Raw genomic sequence first — 20,459 nt, 5'->3', positions numbered from 1 at the left:
ACTACTAGTAAGTACATTATGGTATTTTTATTTTTTAATGAAAATATCGGAGGTTCAAATCCCCCTTCCAAATTACCATGGTTTTTTAGTGAAATTTTGTAGTATATCTTTGTGTTAGAATCTTATTCACCCTCTTCCTTCTTATATGTTTGTTTCTAATATATATATATATATATATATGTTTCATTTTTTTGGGTCAAATATTCAATTTTTGCAATAAATATTACTAAAAAACTTCTATCAAAAGTTATTTTGTTATGTAGCCCATTTTGACAAACTTGAGTTCCAAGTAGATGTTGATTGTTTGATGCAAACTTGAGTTACAAAAGGAATAACTTTAGTTTTAGGCTTTTTGTATGTGTGTGTGTGCGCGCGCGCGCGTGCAAAAACTAATAGTTGGAAAAAAAAAAATAGAAAAAAAAAGAGCCCATTGTTTCAAATCTCGAATTTTCATCCTAGGCCTAACCCTTGCTAAAAGTTTGATTATTGAGTTGAATGCTTTGAGTGTTGTCCAATTGATGAATAAAGATAGCATAAATTTGTGAATAAAACCTTTATTGTCTAAATGCAGACAGATAAAGCACACCCTACCGTGAAGTTAATCAATGTACAAATGTTTTAGCTAGAATGAGATCGAGTGCTATGATAAGGTCAAGATGTTTTGTAACAGACTTGTTAATTCTTAATCTAAGCTTAATCCCTTTCTATCAAAACAAGGAATTCGAACAAAATTTCTCTTCAAACTAGTTTGGAGAGAAACCCTACGAACTTGTCATATATCTTTATATTAAATGTGAATTTTGAAAATCTAATTGTTAGATTGCACGTTCTTATTATGTCTTGCATGCTTACAAAGTTTCAAGAAGATCAAAGGTCAATTACTATGTTATCAAATAAATGTTATAATTTTAAGTTTTTGTGATCTAAAGTTGTACATAAAAAATAAGTTAATTGATCAAATATTAAATAATATCTAATTTAAACGAAATTTGATATGTATATTAAAAACATAAGAAACATGAAATTTAATAGTTTGATTTTTAAAATTTATATAAAAAAAAAAATATAGATTAGAGAGAAACTTTGCGCATTTTCATTCCACTTTTTTTTTTAATTTTTTGGGGGAGAATCCCACTTGAATACGATAAACTAGAGACGAACCGTGCAAAGCCCAAACAGGAAGTAGAAAAGCAACAAAGAAAGTATCACATAACAAGGAATCAAAAAGCTCCGACAAACAAAACCATTGAAACCCAAACTCCAACAAAGCTGCAGAAGAACAACCAAAAGCCGAAAGCCGAAAAACAACAACAATGGCAGTCACATCTACTAATCTCAACCATATCGCCTCTCTCTTTGTAAATTCTCCTTGCGTACTCTCTCATCCCATCCCAAAGTCCTCCTTTTGCTCTATTCCTCTCAGCGACTCTCGCGTCCTCAGAACCAACTTAAAAACCTCAAGAACTCACAGACCCTTTTCTGTACAAGCCATGTCTGAATCCTTTGGGTCTCGCCTCGAAGAGAGCGTGAAGAAGACTGTGGCTGAGAACCCAATTGTTGTTTATTCCAAAACTTGGTGCTCGTGGGTTCATATCTTTCTCATTTGCTATTAGTTTTTTGTTCTGTTTTGTTTTGTTTTGATTTGATTTTTGTAGTGTTTTATGCTAATTCTTGTGTTTACGTTGTGGGTTTTGTTTGGTTTTGGGAAATCTAAAAATGGGCTATTCATCAAACTTAAAACAAAAATTAAAATGGGTTTGTGTTGAATTGAAGGTACTCTTCTGAGGTCAAAGCTTTGTTCAAAAGACTTGGTGTGCAGCCTTTAGTCATTGAATTGGACGAACTCGGTAAGTGTTTTTTCTCTTTTAAACTTTAAAAAATAAAAATAAAATTAGATCTTTGTTTGCATTGTTTTTATTATGCATTTGAATATTATGGATTTAAAGTAAGCTGTTCATCTAGTTCCAGTAGGTTGTTTCCCACATATGTTGAATGTCTGTAGGGTTGATTGGTAATGATTAAAGTTTCAATAACTTATGTCTCTGTGTGTGTGTGTGTGTATTTTGTAATTGGATAGTTACAATGTACAATGTGGGGAGGGGGGATTTGAACATTGGATGTCTTCTCCATTGGAAACACCAATTAGAAGGCTCTTGGCTAACTTAAGATAGAAAAAAACAAAAGAATAGATTTTTAATTGTGTGTTAATTTATTTTTTTATGAAAAGATGCACTTGTGTCCTGAACACCTTAATGATCATTTTGATCACTCTCATTGACTTCCATATTCCTTCAAATGTTAGATTATTCCTTTTCATGTATATTGTACACATTGGACAGGACAACACCAATCTTCAAGAAACATAGGCTCTCCTCCCATCTATTTTGATCCCCCAATGAGCCTGCAATCCAAGAACTTGAATATATGAGAGTTGGACAACTTTTATGCAGATTATCTTATAAGACTGATTTTGAATACATCTGTGGAGTTATATTGTAACTTTTTGTTAGCCCATAAAATGGTATATTATAACATGTTAAGGTGTGTCTAAGTGCAAGATGTTTGAGGCATTTTGAATTTATGACTTGTAAGATCCTGCTTGTTCTTCGGATATAATATGTTAAGACATGTCTAGGCATTAATGTTTTGAGGCATTTTAGAAGCCAGAGTCTTAAATTTCTCTATAATTCTGGAAGTTCCTCATAGCATAGAAGTTTCAACTATCAAGAGTTCAATGACTTTGGCTAGCTGATGCCTGAATTTTTCTTGAAGGAGTACAGTAAGATTATTCAATAAGAAGAAATCACAGAACCAGTTTCTACGACTCATTTTTATCTTTGGAACACCAAAAAGCCTTATTCTCATCTAAAACTGAAATGTTTAACCCTTTGTTTGGATTTTTGAGAGGACGAGGGAGAAATAATAGACAAGGTAAGAAAAAGAAAAAGAAAAAAGAAAAATTCTTTCCTTTGTCTTCTTCTTTCCAAAATTTAAACGAGGAGTGAGCTTTCCCAATGAAGGAAAGTTACTTTTTCTGTTTGTTCCTCTGTGTGTTCCCTCTCCCTCCTTCCCCCTTTCGTTTTTTAAAATAAATTTTTTTATGTGTGTGTGTACCTAAACAGGGAGAAAAAAAAGTCATTGTGTGTGTCTGGAAGATTGGCTGAGTTGTTTTAATTATATGATGTTTTACATAAGGACACCCAAGTGTCTTGTAGCTTAATTGGTTAGCACCTACTGGTGTTTCCGTAGGAGATTTCTAGGGTTCAAATTCCCCCTCTCCCAATATTGAATTATAAAAAATGATGTTATGGACTGATGCTATATTCAATATCATCAGGATTTTCTTCTTTCTTACTTTTTTTGGGTGATAATTGGGTTTAAATGCCTATTGATTTGGTCAGTGACTCAGTGCGCTGTGTTGGCAATTTCTGCTGTTGTTGATGCCAGGAACCTGGTTTTCAATTTGTTACCACCAACTGATCAATTAATTCTAACATTAACTTTCTATGGAGATCCTATTTCTTAATTATGTTGTTTCTCATGGGATATATCAAATATTGCTGTTGGAGAATATTAGTGACTGCCATGTTTAAAATTTTCAAATTCATTCCTTGAATAGAAATATCTAAAAGTTTGATATATATATATATATATAGTTAGTTAGTTAGTTCTTTGCCACCTAATTGAAAGTTACTACGAAAATGGACCTTTGGTTATCCATTTCTTTTTTGTAGTGCTTATCTTTCAGTTCAATTATACTCTTACCTAATTCATTTTCCCCATCTTTCAGGTCCCCAAGGACCACAAGTGCAGAAGGTTCTAGAGAGGCTTACTGGGCAACATACTGTACCGAATGTCTTTATTGGTTAGTTGTACTTTTGTAATGCTTAACATTTAATTCTAATACTTCTAGAATATACTTTTTATTTTTTCTTTTTCTTTTGGTTTTTCTTCTCCTGAACAACATGGTGATTACTGCTTCAATTTATTTTTGAAATGGATAAAAGTATACGTTTGCATTGACTGTTTTAATATGCACAAATGTAGGGGTGTTTCCCATATGGAATTTGAAAAATGGTAAAAGCATAATTTCCAATATAATAAGCTATGTCACTGGTGTAAATTCTTGAATTGTGCAAGTTTAACTTAAGGATTCATGTCCTATTGCTGTTGTGACTGCTTCCTGTGAATGCAAGACATGCAGCTTTATAAAACTTGTCAAGCATATCCTGAGAATATACCAATGATTGGATTTTTTGTTTTGATGAAAGATAGTAATCAGTTTTATTTCAATGAGAAAAATGTGCTGCAGAAATGCTGGGCTTCCTCCTTCCACACTACGACAGTTTTTAACTTGAGGCATGCTTAGCCAATGCGTCTGCTGTCCAATCAGGCCATTACAGTATCTACTAGCATGTACCACCCAAAACTATTGTAAGCCTTGAACCAGGTTCTCTATTTCATCTGCGTTACGCCCAACTTTTGAGCTCTTTAGTGTTTTCTGGTTAATTCTGTTTATCACCCCAGTCAAAACTCCTTCAAAGACAGCATTCCAGATCTTTAGTTCAGACGCAAGTTTATGGCTCTCAGTAGCGCAATCATCTTGATTTCTTTCTAATGCATCTGTGACTTTGGGTTCCCTTGAGCTCAAAGCTGCAATGACCTGTCCGTTGTTGTTTGTGATAATTACTACTGCCCAGCTGCTTCCAATGTTTTGAATATTGCACCATCAAAATTAATCTTTTAGAAGTCATGTTTGGGAGGTTGCAACTGCTTCTGCATGCGGTTATGGTATTGTGACTGTCTTTGCCATGCACTGATTTGCTTGTATTTCTCATAAATTAATATTCTTAAGCTTCAGTTTCAGTTTTTTGTGGTAGTATTGATGGTTTTCCATGCCATCGAGTGTTCTTCTGATGCCAAACTCTACAGGCTATTATGAAAAATAACTCAAGAACTTTTTGGTTACTCCTGGTCAAAACATTGAGCACTAAGAACTAGAAACCTGTCTGGGACACTGACATCTGCAGCTGGAGCACATTGCCAAATCGCTTTTAGAACTGACTCTTCAGTCATACTCATACAGCATGTCACACAGAGCCCATTAGGGGGCACTTTCTGTGGGCAAGGTTCAGCTTTGTAGGCGCACCATGCAAAATTTGATTTTGTTTGGCACATTCATATTCCAATCCTGCTTCCACATCCTGTTCTTCACTGTTTGAAGTTTCCCCAAACCAGTTTACTTATTTACTTAAGCATATGCACTCTTAACTGTAAAAATGAAGCCGTCTTTTGTGTAGGGCCACATCATCCTATCCTCAGATCTTTGCCCACTTAGAGGAATTCCTTGGATCACCTGACTTTGGTTGGAATACTTAATAGAGAAAATTCTATCCCCCACCACTTGCTGTGGTCAAAGAGATCGCTTACCTCACATCTGGTGACAACATGATTTGAGTTGAAGATTCCATGAACGTGGAAGGCTTTGGCTGCCAATGGTCACTCCAAATCTTCACTTTCTCCCCATCACCAATCCTCCACCTTACCTGAGATAAGATCGCTTTCACACCCCAGATACTCCTTGATGCATTTCCTATTTTCGCTCTAAGGATTAGTTATGGAAGTACCTTGCTCTAAAGACCTTATGAAATTAGCTTTGTTTGACCTGTGTGAGTCTCCACCTTTGTTTTGCAAGCATAGCTTGATTGAACTGTTGTATATCTCTGAAGACTTTAGGGTGCACATTCTGTCCCAACTTCATAACTGGGATTTAGTAGTCATGATTTTGTGTTTTTAAAATTTTTCTTAATGCATGTATTCATTTTAGATACATCTGTTGTTCCAAATCTTATGTCCAGTAAGTTTAACTCAAATTGAAATTTGGACCTTGCAAATTTAGCTTTATGTGTACTGATTTGTTGGATCCATTTGGTAAAGGGGATGCTTCCAGAACCTGTCAGGATGTAGCCTAGTGGTTGGACTCTTGGGATGAGCTGTAAACCCAGACATCTTGGGTTTGAGTCCCCCCTAGGAGAACGGTTCTGGTAGGTAGGGTCATGTATCCATGGTTTACTCCTCAGGGTTGTGTCAAAGGGCCCTACCTTGATGAGTTTCCATGCCATAAAAAGGGGGGATGCTGCTAGAGTGAAACACACTGGACAGCAATATTTTAGACCGCTATCCAGTCAAAGCAGGATCTGGAAGTGTATATACTACGTGGACACTCAAATAGTCTCACCTGATTGTCTCTGGAATTTAAAACATAGAAAAGATATGTGCTCCTCTCCAAATAACAACCAACAGAGGACAGCCTTAGTAGAAGTACCATTGAATATTTGGCTGTGTTAATGACTCTTTTTAGGGTTTGTTGGAAGCAAACTCTAACGTAGTTGCAATTTGGTTGGCTAGGGATAAGTTGAATCAGTTCACAGTTTGACAGCTAATGTATGAGGGGTTCAGGCTTCTATAACTTGCCAAATTCTAAAAGAAACTGGCAATTGGAGTTTATTTATCCCTAGTAAAATGGTTCAACATTTGAGTGCATAATGAATTTAATATTTCAAAAAAAAAGAAAAGAAAAGAATCTTAATCTATTTTACGATATATGGGGTCATCTGATTTAGAAGATCATAAAAAAAAATCTGTTGACCATGAATGTTAGGCCATAGATATTGTTCTGTCTTAACTCTTTAAGTATTATAATTATCGAATATTACATTTTTTGTTTTTAGATGATGCTTTTTCGTTCAGAATATTTGGCAAATTATCCATTGCAAGATATTTATCTCAGTTTGTCCTTCAAATTATGTCCATTGTTGTGATCTTACAAGTCAATACAAGATGAGCTATGACTTTCTTCTGATGGCCTTTGTTCATAAATAAAGAATGCAATTATGATTACCCCATTGTTTTTGATCCCTTGTCTAGTAACAGTATCATTGAAGATATGACATCAATCATGACAATTTCCAATTTTAAAATGATGCCAGAAAAAATATTTTAACAATGTGAAAGCACCAGTTGACAACGTAAGACCTGATGTTGTTTATGTATGTTTCTTTTCAAACTAGTAACTGTTTATTTGATGATGGGAAAATTATCAGAGCCATTTGGAAAATATATGATTTAATGTTGGTTTTATTAGTTTTTCTTATGCTGTATTTTCTATAATGGATTTATTTGGATATTGATATTATTGAAAATAGATACTTATTCTTATTGTTATCCATGACCAGGAGGCAATCATATTGGCGGGTGTACAGGTACAGGTTTTCTTCCATCATCTTTTACCCATTGGTTTATGTAGCCGAGTGTTGTCTCTCCTCCTTTGTAGGGGGGGAAGTAAGGGGTTCAAAACCTTGATTTTTACCCATTGGTTTAGGTAACAGTGTATGGTTCTTAAAAGGAAAAGGAAGAAGGAAAATACATTCTTCATGCTTGTCTTTTATACAATAAACATAGAGGTAAACATATCTATGACAGTTAATATTATAACATTCACCTTTTCTCCCCTTAGCTTTTTCTATATTGTTCCTGAAATTCTTCTTATATCTTCGATAAATTCATGGATATAGTGGCCACCCAAATTAAAATTTTCATTTATTTACTTCCTAGTGATTCCCAAATTCTTGACCTGCAACTGCTTATGCATCAATCTATTTCATGTTGACCACACTTCTAATATTTCTGGCATTACATTTTGGCACCAATAATGATCTTTGTCATTCTAATGACTGCCATAGATATGGGTTACACTAGTTAAAAGAATTCTCTCAGGGGTTGTTTTTTTTATTTTGTTTGGAGAGAGAGGGGGTGGCGTGAGGTTTACATGTATATTTCTTAAATAAAAGACAAGTATGAAGAATGTCTTCTCCTCTTTCTTCTTCTTCTTCTTCTTCTTCTCCTTTATTTTATTTTGTTTTTTATACGTTTGTTGCTTATTATAATGCAGACACAGTGAAGTTGTACCGAAAAGGTGAACTCGAACCTTTGCTATTAGAAGCTAATACTAAGAATACAGAGAGCTAGTCAAAGAATCTGTTCTTCATGTCAACCTGGGATTTCACAAGAAAACAAATCACATTTCTGTCTCTGCAAATATCATGCATTAGATTTACAGTGAACCTTCTTAGCTAGTAAATTCGTATAAAATCCTTAATTTTGGCAGTTGATGAAGGGTATGCGCATCTAAATGCTGAGGGTACCTGTGGGTGTGGTTGGAACTGTACATTTATTTGAATGTAACTTTATTATTATCCCCTCCACCCCCCACTTATTTCGGTTGCTTTGTAATTTAATTTCTTATTTTTGGTTTTTAAGTTACATTCCATGTTTTGGAAGAAGTACCAAATAGTTTAATGAGGAAATAACTGTGCTGAGATTTCGGAAGTGAGAAATGACTAGGGGTCATGAAATTGCTGAGCTTCTTATGGATTCACTGATATCCATATATCTAAAGATGGATGAATAATTGTAAGGGTATAAAGAGAATGGTCTGGAAAAAAAAAAAAAATCATGTGATTTTTAGGAACCGATTACTCTGAATTAAGTTACTAAAGATGGATAAATTTTCAAGCAATGGCAACCTGAGATCATTTCTGCTACTTCAGTGTGCTAGGAAACTTGGATCCTGTATTGGAAATGACAAAATATGAGATTTATGTTTTTAGTTATTAGATTATTTAGGAAAAAGGGGTGAAATTTATGAACTGCAAATTGAAATTGAAAACACCCCACAATTTTTGTTATACCAACAATTTTTGTTTTCCAACAAAAAAAAGAAGGAAAAATCAATTTATTTGGCTCTCATATTTTATCGAGAAATTGGTCTCGTAGTCATCACTCGCCAGTTTTTAGTGAGAATAAGAAAAAAAAAACTACATAATAGCAAGCCTCTACATTTAGAGCAGAATTGTACATCTAGTAAAATGCCAGTCACAGTGCCATGTCTTTTGCACTCAGCCATGCAAACTTATTTGTAGAATAACAAAACTTGAGAATTAGATTCAGAGAATGAGAGAACCCAAGCTATTGAATTACAAACCAAGCTGATGTTAGTAATGTTTGATGCTTATGATGCTGCCGAGGAGAGCAAGTATTCTCTTGTTCCCTTGAAATATGTTGACAGTGCATTGCGATCAGGAAGGCTCTCTTTAACCACTGGAATTTCGTTGAAGTTTTCGATCCATGCTTGTAAACGAGGGAAGCTATTATCTTCCAACACTTTGACCCCAGCTGCTTGTTCCAGAAATTCCAGAAAGCAAGCTATCCACCCAAAAGCTATGTCGACCAATCCTATTTTATTGCCACCAAAATACTTCTTCTCTCCAAGACCATGCTCTTCTAGGATTCTCATAAGTTCTTGCACTTCTTTTGTGGCTTTCACTTGTTCTTCTCCACAAGTAACATAGAAGCTTAAAAAGATTTTCATCTAAATCACATAAAGCATCAAGTTAAAAGAGGTAACACTTACACTCCATCTTATCTGGGTTTGGAAAAAAATTTCTTTGTTGTTCAGACTTTTTTTTGTGTGTGCAAAGACAATCACCTTGCTTTTATGATTTTCTCCTTTTTTTGCATCTTTAGTCAAATGACATTTGAAAGAAATACTTTTGAAACTCACAAATGTATAAAAGAAAGTAAGATTTGTAGCGGAGGAATGCTAAGAACACGATATTTTTAATTTTTTTTTTTTTCACAAATTGCTGGTATGATATATTGTGATTGCAACATCACTTTCACTTTAATTTATCATTTGACATCACTTCTATTATGCATTAGTCACTGCAAAACATGTCAATAATTGTAAAAAATTATATCATAGACTTTATTGTTTGTAGCCCAAAAACAATAAAGAAGAAAAGAAGCAATAGTTATGATTTTATGCAAGCTAATCTGAATTATTAGTAGTAGAATTACCTTGTCCTCTCCAAACTTAGTCCAGAACCGAGCCACAGCTCTCTCATGAGGATCATCTGGAAGCAAGGGGTTCTGTGGCCACTTCTCTTCAAGGTATTCGAGAATGACAGTAGATTCCGGGATGGGTTTCCCACCATGAAGAAGCACAGGAACCGTCTTGTGCACTGGGTTGTACTTCAAAAGCAATTCAGTCTTGTTATATATATCCTCTTCTAAATATTCATATTTGATACCCTTGAGCTTCAGAGCCCATATAACTCTGTAAACATAAGGACTAGGCCAAAATCCTATTAGCTTTACTTCTTCCATTCTTACTCAGATTTTCTTTCTTCCTGCCCGAGTGAGGTCATATATAACTAGTCAAATTGATTCCCTGGCTTTATCTACAAGCTTATGGTTGGTCAATTAGAATAAGTATTTGTTTATTCAACAAAATAATAAAAAAATAAAAAAATTTAGAAGATGTCATTTTTTATTGATCTATTATTGACTAAAGGTCAGGTTCACTACTGTACAAATCATTCTTTATTTAAAATGAAATTACGTTTTACTAGATAAGTTAGGTTGGATGCCTTGAAAACAATGATAAAAGCGAGTTTACTTTGACTGAGTCTATGAGCAGTACTATTCATATATGGATGGCTCAGTCAAATATGGACGGCTAGCTACTCTGATATTCTAATATGACGCGCACTGTGTTATCCACTCAATAAAACACAAATTAATCTGACTTCTATATACGACAATACATTCATATCATATTATTTTAAAAATCAAAGTTTTAGGTTAATATAACAGGTTAGATAAGGGTGGCTAACTTTTATTGCCAGACTAAATTTCTGAACACATAAAGTCTTAATTTAAAACTGGGGGTACTACTATCCTAGAAAATAGTGGGTTAGACCGTTAAGTGCTTCCTGAAACTTTCTTCACCAGATGATTCTGTAATTTTTATTTTATTTATTTATTTTTGAGAATCAAGATAATTGTTGTACTATTATAAAAGAATTTATCATTCCTCATTAAATAATTCTTTTGGGGCATTTCACCCTAAAGAATTCTTTAGCAAGTAACAGACTAACAGTTGTTTTTCTTCAGTTTCAATATATTATAAAAGATTGAATTACAATTTATATCTTTAAAATTTAGGAAAATTTTGATTTTATTCATTAAAATCTACAATTTATATCTCCATGAACCCTTCAAGGCCCAAGCAAAGCACCTCATATCACTGAGTGCTCCTTACAAGCTTTTCCAAGTTCATTCGCTTCTTGTAACTGGCCAGCATGCCCTAAAAGATCAACTATAGCTGCATAATGTTGTCCTCTTGGCTGAATTCCATAATCTTTGGTCATAGATGAGAAATATGCCCAACCCTCATCAAGCAAACCTCGATGGCTGCAAGAAGAAAGAACTGAAAGGAAAGTAACATAATTTGGTTTGAAACCTTCCTGTTTTCATCCTATGAAAAGATTCCAAAACCTCTACAACTTTTCCATGCTGACCATAGCCAGAGATTAAAGCAGTCCGCATAACAACATTCCTATTTAAAGACTTGTCAAATACCCAATGCCCATCAGATAAACTACTGCATTTAAAGTACATGTCCGTAAGGCCACTATTGACTACCACATTTTCCCTAATTTGACTCTTGATCATGACACCATGGGCCTGTTTCCCATGCTCGAGTGTTGCTAAAGTGGCACAAGCTCTGAACACTGATGCAAAGGTATACTGGTCTGGAATAAAACCAGTCTGTCTCATCTTGTAATAAAGATTTAACCCCACTTCTTCAAGCCCCTTTTGCACATACCCTGCAATCATTGCATTCCATGAAACCAAGCTTTTCTCCTGCAAATTATCAAATAGAACGTGAGCAGTTCCTAGATCCCCTGATTTCACATACAATATCACTGGGATCATATCCAACAACAACCATTAGTGCATGGATTCTTCTCCACTTCGTATACTCTTTTACAAATATGCATTCCTGCAATAGAAGAGCATAGGTTCTTGGTTCCACTCGCACTCCAGTAGTGCACAACAGTCCCACAGCTTCCCTCAATCTTCCCGAAATACAAAAACCCTTTAATGTTTTATCCAATTGGAGGTAGCTCTTGTAAGGCTCAACCTGAAAGCTGGTGATAATCACATTCCATCAATATGCATTCCTGCAAATATGCATTCCTGCAATAGAAGAGCATAGGTTCTTGGTTCCACTCGCACTCCAGTAGTGCACAACAGTCCCACAGCTTCCCTCAATCTTCCCGAAATACAAAGACCCTTTAATGTTTTATCCAATTGGAGGTAGCTCTTGTAAGGCTCAACCTGAAAGCTGGTGATAATCACATTCCATCAATTGAACCAGTACATTGCCAAAATCTACTCTTTCCCAATTCTAAAAATAATATATGCAATTACGCATGTCAATTCCATCAAACCTTGATCTTTACAAAAATCACATTACATACATAAGTATGTAGATAGTAATGGAAAATTCCATTCAAATTTCCCAATTCACTATTCAACCTAAGATCTACTCTTTCCCAATTCTAAAAATAATATATGCAATTACGCATGTCAATTCCATCAAACCTTGATCTTTACAAAAATCACATTACATACATAAGTATGTATATAGTAATGGAAAATTCCATTCAAATTGCCAAATATTCAAATTTCCCAATTCACTATTCAACCTAAGGATCTCACATTTGGCACAGAAAATATACTCCCCACCAAATAAATGCAGCATTTTATCAACAACCTGCATGAATTCAAGCTCAAATTCAATTATAATACTTACATACATATAAAAATGTATGTAAGAATGGAAAAATTCCATTCAGACAGTCAAATATTCATACTACCTAATTCACCACTGAATCTAAAGATCTCATCTTCAGCACAAAAACAATACTGCCCGCCCACCCACCCAAAAAAAGTTATCAACAACCCGCAAAATTCAATCATAAAGCATACATAAATATGCATATAAAAGCAGCATAATTCTTTCAGCACAAAAACAATACTGCCCGCCCACCCACCCAAAAAAAGTTATCAACAACCCGCAAAATTCAATCATAAAGCATACATAAATATGCATATAAAAGCAGCATAATTCCAATCAACACTGCTGCACCTAAGACATCTCATATTTGGCATAATAACAACACTGTCCACCATAAAAGCAACAATCTTAAAAACAACTCACGTAAATGCAAGCTCAAGATCAATTACAATACATAAATTTAAATAGGGTACATTTCCATACAAATAGTTAAACTACCCAATTCTGCACTGAACCTAAAAGATCTCATGTTTGACAGTTGACACTAAAACAACAACGACCACATAAAACGGGCTAAAAAAAAAACACCATCCACCAAAACGAGCTAAAATTTTATCCACAACCCACATAAATTTCAAGCATGTATATAACACACATAAAGAAAGTAAGTAAAACTAGTGAAGGTTCACAAACCTGCCATTGCTGCTCTCAGATTCAATTCTGCAAAGAAGGTTGGTGGTTTTTCCGTCGAACATGAGGCCAACGATCACATGAATCTCTCCGGAAGACAAAGGAAGAGTCAGCAGCTCCACGTGCACGCCACAACTTTGGATTGAATGAATGGAACAAGTAGGAGAAAAGGTTGCGGGTTTTAGGGGAAGGAAAATTGTGTGGTTGCATGGAAAGGATTTGGGGAAGGGGGGACATGGGGTTCGAACTATAGACATCAGACATTATTACAGATGCCATTACTACCAGGTTATCACTTAAACCCATATTCTACTACATAATGGTATGTTTTCAAGTTTCAACAATAATTTTGCTTATCAGCAAATGCAAAATCTAATTGTTAGGAATCCACTACATCATCTTTACCCATATCTATGCATAACAAAATTATTAGCAATCCATTGCATAACCTTATCAGTGGTTTATAGATTTTGATAGATGTGTTTTACACCTTTTTTTTTTTTTTTTTTTTTTTGGGTGGTAAATATACAATTTTACCCCTTTGATGCAAAGTTTCCTTTACATTTATTACTTCTCTAATTAGTAATTACTCTATGGCGACATTAATCAAGATAAAATGACTTGAGTTTATACAAAGTTTCGATAATCTGGGTTTATGCCTCAAGCTAGGCAGTAAGAACAATAATCTTATAGTTTGGGATCCATTTAATCCTAGGGAAAAGTGACTGCACACCTCTCTGCCTTTTTTGTTACTATTTCAACTCTGAAGCTTTAAGTTGGTTCTAATTTAGCTCAACTACAGTCTCTTATTAAAATTGAAGTGAAGGAGATTCTCACGTTTGATCTGACAACGTACTAGGAAAAGTACAAATAATGTTAACTATTCTGCTATGTGCTATCAAGGCTTTCTTGATTTGAAACTAGAATAGAGATACAAGGCAACATACAAAATATAAAAGTGAAAAAAGGAGTTTTTGTCATTTGACTTCATTATCGAATATGCTAGACAACAACAACAACAACAACAAAAAAGAGAAGGTAACAAGAAGAAGAAACCTCATCATCCTCGGTTTGCAAAATGCCCAAAACATCTGAAAACTTGGGCCTTCAGAGAGGGCTCTAACCCTGTGCTATCTGTTTCTTTCTTTGTGTGTTTATACAATGTCATTATTTTTCTTTTACTTTAAGGCAAGCCATTGTGCTCTTCTTTTGCTAGGTTTCCTCTATCCAAAGTTGGCCAATATCTTCTGCTATTCTCATGGTATCTGAGGATGCACCAGAAAGCCCTCTCCTAGTGAACCCAACTGCATAGAGCCCACTATTTCCTTGCCACCCATTTGGAAACGGTGCCTTTGGAAAACTATTCTTCGAGAAGAATTCACCTTCCTGTATATAAACCAATACAACATTAGCCTGTTTGTGCAGAAAAAAATATCAATTACAAAACAATCATAGAAGGAAGCTTCTAAGAGTTAATAGGACAAATTCAAAACTGGCATAAATACCTAACCATAAGCTCAACGTCTGACATTTTTTAGCATGTAAATCAACTTAACAACTTCCTTATTCTTTTGTTTAAAAACCAACCATCAAAACCGCCCTTCAAACACCCAAAAAATAAGATAGACAGAGGAATTAGAAACCTTCTCACCTGAAGCCAAGAAGGGACATTGTGGCGGTATCCAGTAGCAAGTAGCCATTTTCCCCCAACTGAATCAATATCAAGCTTTTCGCCATGTACAAGCTCAACTTGGTCACTTAAGAACTTCTTGATATCAAGAACCACCTTAATGGCACCTGATTTGATTTTGTCCAATGCACAAATTTCCAACACAGGAGTCTTCCCCTTGTGTTCTTGAGCTGCATTGGCCCAACTGCTGGCCTGCTCAACCCGTATTTCTCAATGTTTCCAAGCACTAACCATGATAGAAACAAGAGGAGCTTGTCAAATGTCCACTAGCCAAAGGGGTAGCGCCATTTCATCATTGGAACCGCCAATTCAAATGTAGCTTTTCCACAAAATTCTCTTGAAAAGACATGCAGTAACGAAACAGAATAAATGCCATCAGAATATTGGTTAAATGATTAAATTTACTATTTTCCAACAACTTAAGCTTTTCAAACTATTAGAACAAGCGGCCCTAAGTCCGAACCCTATCTTAAGCTAGCACTACATGGAATTAATTAATAGTACTCACCGAGCTACAAACTGCCAAGGATGGAGAGGCACTGTAGTTGCAAAGACTAAGGGAAACTTCCATGCCTAAATTACCACACCGCACAGCTAGTACTTGCACTCACAAGAATGCAAGTGTGTATATGAATCTAATAAAAAAGCTAACAAAATAGCCTAATACAACAAAAATCCAAAATCAATTTTTGTTAGAATATGTTGGAAAAAATATGTCAACTTTTGAGCACTCAAATAATTTCAGACTAGGCCAAAAGCCTTGTAACTCAACTGGTTGGTGCTTCCTAGAGATTCTAATGAAAACACCCAGCGCTCAAATACCCCCACTCCCAACTATAAAATTATCAAAAATAATTTTGGACTAAGGCTTGATTGTTGCTGTTACAGTATCATGTTAGTTGCACACTTGATAGCTTCCTTGAAAATATGCAAATTTTAAGCACTCAAATAATAAATTCCAACTAACCTAATACAACAACAACCAAGTCTTGGTACCAAATTATTTTGAGTCAACAATCATGGATCCATTAATAATAGAGTGACTAAATTTTACGCGGCTACCTACCGCAACCCTCTTCCTTTTTCCGGGCTTGGGACCGGCTGTGAACAAAACATATGGCACTAAGCACCAACACAGGCGGAATTAAATTTTTCTAACCTAATACGCATTGAAATTTTAAAATCCTTCAGAACTTATGCTACCAAATACCATTAAGATAGCATTAGCTATGATGTTGACATTGCAGGCTTTATGTGCATTGTCATTTTAAATCAATAGGTTAAACCGATAGGGTTCTGCAGTACAATATCTTACCTCAAATAAACTGTCTGTCTATAGAATGAAATCATTCATATTTCAAAAATATTAAGTTCTAACTTCCAACCACATGGTCCATTGTAAAATGAAAGAAATTCAGAGACAAATAGAAGAAGAGCCACTAGTAACAAGCTGTGCCACAGGTGATTATTTACAGGAATAGTCCAAACTTGAATAATAACAACAAAATAATAGATATTGACAGCATCACCAACCATAGGAGTTTAAATTCAGCATAAGACACTACCTCTACCATATTAATAGGCAATTATAGAAACATATAGCAAACTATCAATTGAGAAGGAAAAAGATAGAGAGAAAGGGGGAAGAACAAAAGAATGGGAAGATTTTAAATTAAACAATTATATGGTAAACCAGAATTTTTTTTTTTTTTTTTAAAAAAATACAAATATGCTACCAAAATTTGTTGATAAGTAATTCTATTACCGACCAAAACTAGTCATTTACATGAAGGCTAAACCTCAAAACAGAATCCAGCATGCAAATGCAAATATCCTACCAAAACTTTTTGATAAGTGATAACTAACAGTACTAATAGTAATACTGACCAAAACTAGACATTTACATGAAGTATAAACCTTAACACAGAATCAGTAAGCGAATAAAAATACCCTACCAAAATTTTTTGACAAGTGTACTAATACCGACCAAAACTAGACATTTACACGAAGTCTAAACCTTTAAAAGCTCACTCCAATAAGTGGTATAAGTGGCATAAGTGGTATAAGTGGCATACTGTTAAAGAGCCTGCTAAAATTTCCCCAATCCAAGTTGATCAGCATCATAACCAAAACCCAGCACTGAATCTGTGTTGCCAACAGGATCATTTAATAGAGCCATAATTTCATACATAAAATTTTCATTTTCTGAACAGTCCAGCAAGTTCTCCTGTCCATTATCCCCAAAATAGTTTGTAGACTCATCCTTAGCTTCTGTGACAGGATAATACAGAGTACCCTCATCAGCACAAAACTCAGACACACCAGTAGACTCACCCTCAGCCTCTGTCCCCACCAAACTTGGCATGTCGGCTTCAGTGACAGGATAATACAGTGCATCCTCATCAGCACAAAACTCAGAAGGGTTTGCCGCAGTTGTGGATTCAGATCCCACAGGACTTCCCATTGAATAAGGGACCGATTCAGAGGAAGTCCAGCAGCAATCCTTCACAGATTCCATTGGAGATGTGTGACTTGTGATATCTGGAAAGTTAAGCCGAGCAGAGGAACCATACATTGTTGAAGCAGCTTTGTCATACGCGGATGCAGCATCAATGGCAGTCTCAAAAGTCCCTAGCCAGAGTTTTTTTCCGCCATTTGGCTCACGAATCTCCGCCACCCACTTACCCCATGTCCGCTGCCTAACCCCTCTGTAATGGCACAGTGAGTTTTCAGGTCCCCCTTTTCCTTTCATACAACAACCTTTCTTTGACCCTTTGGCTTGAACTTTAGGAGCCCCACAAGACAAAAACTGGGCAGTATTTTTTTCTTTCCACTTCGCCAGTGTCTCAGCCACAGACACAGAGTCTCTACTATTCTTCCTCTTCCTCTTCTTCTGATCAGGATTGTCCATGACCATGTGAAACCTTTCCAGACAATTCCAATAATGCACCCTCTCAACAAAAATTCCAGAAACACCAAGATTGAAGTAAAAACGTGGAATGAATTTCCGAAATCACAAACCCTCTTCCACAACAATCAAAAACCCCAAACGGAAAAGGAAACTGAATTTCCTAATCCGAAATAACACAAACACTTTTATATCAAACCCCAGAAAATTCAAACCCTAAAAAAATAATCAAGAAAATCCCCAACAGAATATTTTTCCCACAATCAACGAAAAACCCAATATGAAACCCTAATATTCAAGTAACAATAATGAATTTTTCAAAAGAATCAAAACAGAAAAGAATCACAAGCCCCAGGAAAAAAAAAAAAAAAAAAAAAAAAAAAAAATCAAACACTTCTATATCAAACCCCAGAAAATTCAAACCCTAAAAAAATAATCAAGAAAAACCCCAACAGAATATTTCCCCCACAATCAACGAAAAACCCAATATGAAACCCTAATATTCAAGTAACAATAATGAATTTTTCAAAAGAATCAAAACAGAAAAAAATCACAAACCCCAGAAAAAAAAAAAATAAAAAAAAAAACCCAAAACGGAAAAGAAAAGTATAGTCTAGAAATCGGTACCTCTCAGTCTGAGTCTGAGTCAGTGGAAGAAGCTTTCTCCTTGAGAAATTGGCGTGTTTGTGTTTGAGAGAGAGAGAGAGAGAGAGAGCACTTTCAGAGAGCTTTTTGAATGTGAGAGAGAGAGAGAGAGAGAGAGAGAGAAATTTCAGAGAGCTTTTTGAATGAGAAAGAGCCGTTATGAATCTAAGGTATTTATAGGGTTCCCGCTTGTTTTGTTGCTCTGTTTTATTTTTATTTTTTTAAGTCCGAATATTTCTTTTATTTATTTAACATATTACTTACGTGATTTGTACATCAGAGAAATACTAATTTTTTTTTTAAAATTCTTGAAACTGATTTTAGTTAAAGTAACATTTTAATTTTTTGAACTTGAGTAGTAAATTTTTTTTTAAAATAAATTACCTTAATAATTATTAAATTACTTGTCATTTGTTTCATAAAAAAAAAAAAAATAAATAAAACTTAATAATGAATTATTCAAATGGAAAAAAATAATTTCATAAAAAAATTGTCAAAAATCATACTATACAACTTGTGACACGTTTGCTGATATAAAATAAATGGCAAAATCATTCCATCTTTGTCGGTTTTGAACATTCTTGATATTATGGGTCCGTTTGGATTGAACTTATTGTTGCTGAAACTGAAAACTGAAAACTGAAAATACTGTAGTAAAATAATTTTTAAATGTGTAAATAGTACCGTGGGACCCATTTTTAATATTTTTTAGTGCGTGAACAGTGTCAAACAGTGTATGAACAGTATTTTTGTCTCCTTGAACAGTAAAATCATGTGATTTTACTATTCACTTTCCGGAAAAAAAAAAAAAAAAAAAAAGAAAAAGCAGCAAAACGCAAAACGTGGATGGGGGGCCTAGTAGGCACGATATTATATAAACATTAATTATTATTGCACGTGATGAGTTATACACTACACACTTAAACTGGAATTATGTTTTGAAAACATGATTTTAGTTATAATCATGAAATGGCGTTCACAATTAAAACTAAAATCTTGTTTTCATTTCACAATTATAACTGTAAACACAAAAACACGATTCCAATTGTGTACCCTTTAAACACAATGTGTAACACTATAATTATCTAATTACCACTACTATTATGTAATTATCACTACTCTTATGTAAAGGTATTCTAGTGGTCATCTCATTGGCTTCATCATAAGATAAGCCTAACGGAATCATGACTTTGTGTGTTTGCATTTGAATATAAAATGATTTTTAGAGATGATAGAGGGAAGATTTGGATACAAGTATAATTTATAGAATCATAACTCATGAGTCTTTATTGTGTCATTGTGTCATTTTTACCTTTTTATTGCACAGCTTAGTGATATATGATGGTTCTAATGATATGGATGCCAATTTGGTTAGGGCAGGAATCAACAACACGGAGAGAGAGAGAGAGAGAGAGAGAGAGAGAGAGAGTAATTTAACATACTAATTATGAACTCCTTCGTATCTCTTGGGAAGACATTCTTTTTCTCTAAAAGATATACCTTATCTAAGAAACATACCTCTTCAATAAATGACTAATTTTAACATTAAATTTATTCTCTTTTGCAAATTGGTGAAGCATCATTATCCACCAAGTAGAGAGTTATTGTATAAGTGAGGGTGCATTATATTATTATGTGATCATCCGTTACTGTTATACACTAACAATATGTCCATCTACAGTTTAGTAGTACATCTTACACTCAGAGGATATTTTTACCTCCCATTTATTGGAAGGGATAGGAGTTGGACTAGACAAGGTATCTTTTTATTACAATCTTCAATCTTAGTTCTAATTTTGGTGATTCCTAGGCTAAGG

General features: G+C 34.6%; 3 protein-coding genes and 2 pseudogenes across 4 annotated transcripts; 1 reads left to right on the top strand and 4 right to left on the bottom strand.

The window, feature by feature from the left end:
* The first annotated feature begins 1,119 nt into the window (after positions 1-1,119).
* On the top strand, positions 1,120-8,396 carry LOC112027871 (glutaredoxin-C5, chloroplastic). Of its 2 annotated transcripts, XM_065761244.1 has the most exons (6): positions 1,120-1,582; positions 1,774-1,847; positions 3,791-3,865; positions 7,236-7,262; positions 7,382-7,463; positions 7,952-8,396. In XM_065761244.1, exons 1-5 carry the CDS (start codon positions 1,314-1,316, stop codon positions 7,453-7,455), a joined length of 519 nt encoding a protein of 172 aa, XP_065617316.1. In that variant the 5' UTR covers positions 1,120-1,313; the 3' UTR covers positions 7,456-7,463; positions 7,952-8,396. The 2 variants fall into 2 exon arrangements, with proteins under 2 accessions (XP_065617316.1, XP_023916285.1); XM_024060517.2 differs by lacking the exon at positions 7,382-7,463 and having other exon boundaries at positions 1,126-1,582.
* Positions 8,397-8,877: 481 nt separating this feature from the next.
* Positions 8,878-10,286, bottom strand: LOC112027903 (probable glutathione S-transferase). The gene is made up of 2 exons (XM_024060549.2): positions 9,919-10,286; positions 8,878-9,430 (listed from the first exon to the last, which is right to left on the bottom strand). Exons 1-2 carry the CDS (start codon positions 10,225-10,227, stop codon positions 9,071-9,073), a joined length of 669 nt encoding a protein of 222 aa, XP_023916317.1. The 5' UTR covers positions 10,228-10,286; the 3' UTR covers positions 8,878-9,070.
* An 834-nt stretch (positions 10,287-11,120) lies between these two features.
* Positions 11,121-12,076, bottom strand: LOC136062320 (pentatricopeptide repeat-containing protein At4g16470-like; annotated as a pseudogene).
* Positions 12,077-13,911: 1,835 nt separating this feature from the next.
* Positions 13,912-15,481, bottom strand: LOC112027880 (probable indole-3-pyruvate monooxygenase YUCCA9; annotated as a pseudogene).
* Positions 15,482-17,038: 1,557 nt separating this feature from the next.
* On the bottom strand, positions 17,039-18,347 carry LOC112027890 (dehydration-responsive element-binding protein 2A-like). The gene has a single exon (XM_065761236.1). The coding sequence runs from the start codon at positions 18,004-18,006 to the stop codon at positions 17,179-17,181; it is 828 nt and encodes a 275-aa protein (XP_065617308.1). The 5' UTR covers positions 18,007-18,347; the 3' UTR covers positions 17,039-17,178.
* Positions 18,348-20,459: the final 2,112 nt, after the last annotated feature.

The sequence above is a fragment of the Quercus suber genome, unplaced genomic scaffold (assembly GCF_002906115.3).
Source record: "Quercus suber isolate HL8 unplaced genomic scaffold, Cork oak 2.0 scaffold_402, whole genome shotgun sequence".
Lineage (NCBI taxonomy): Eukaryota > Viridiplantae > Streptophyta > Magnoliopsida > Fagales > Fagaceae > Quercus > Quercus suber.
Note: the sequence above shows the minus strand (reverse complement) of the source record. Positions and strands in the feature narration are given on the sequence as shown.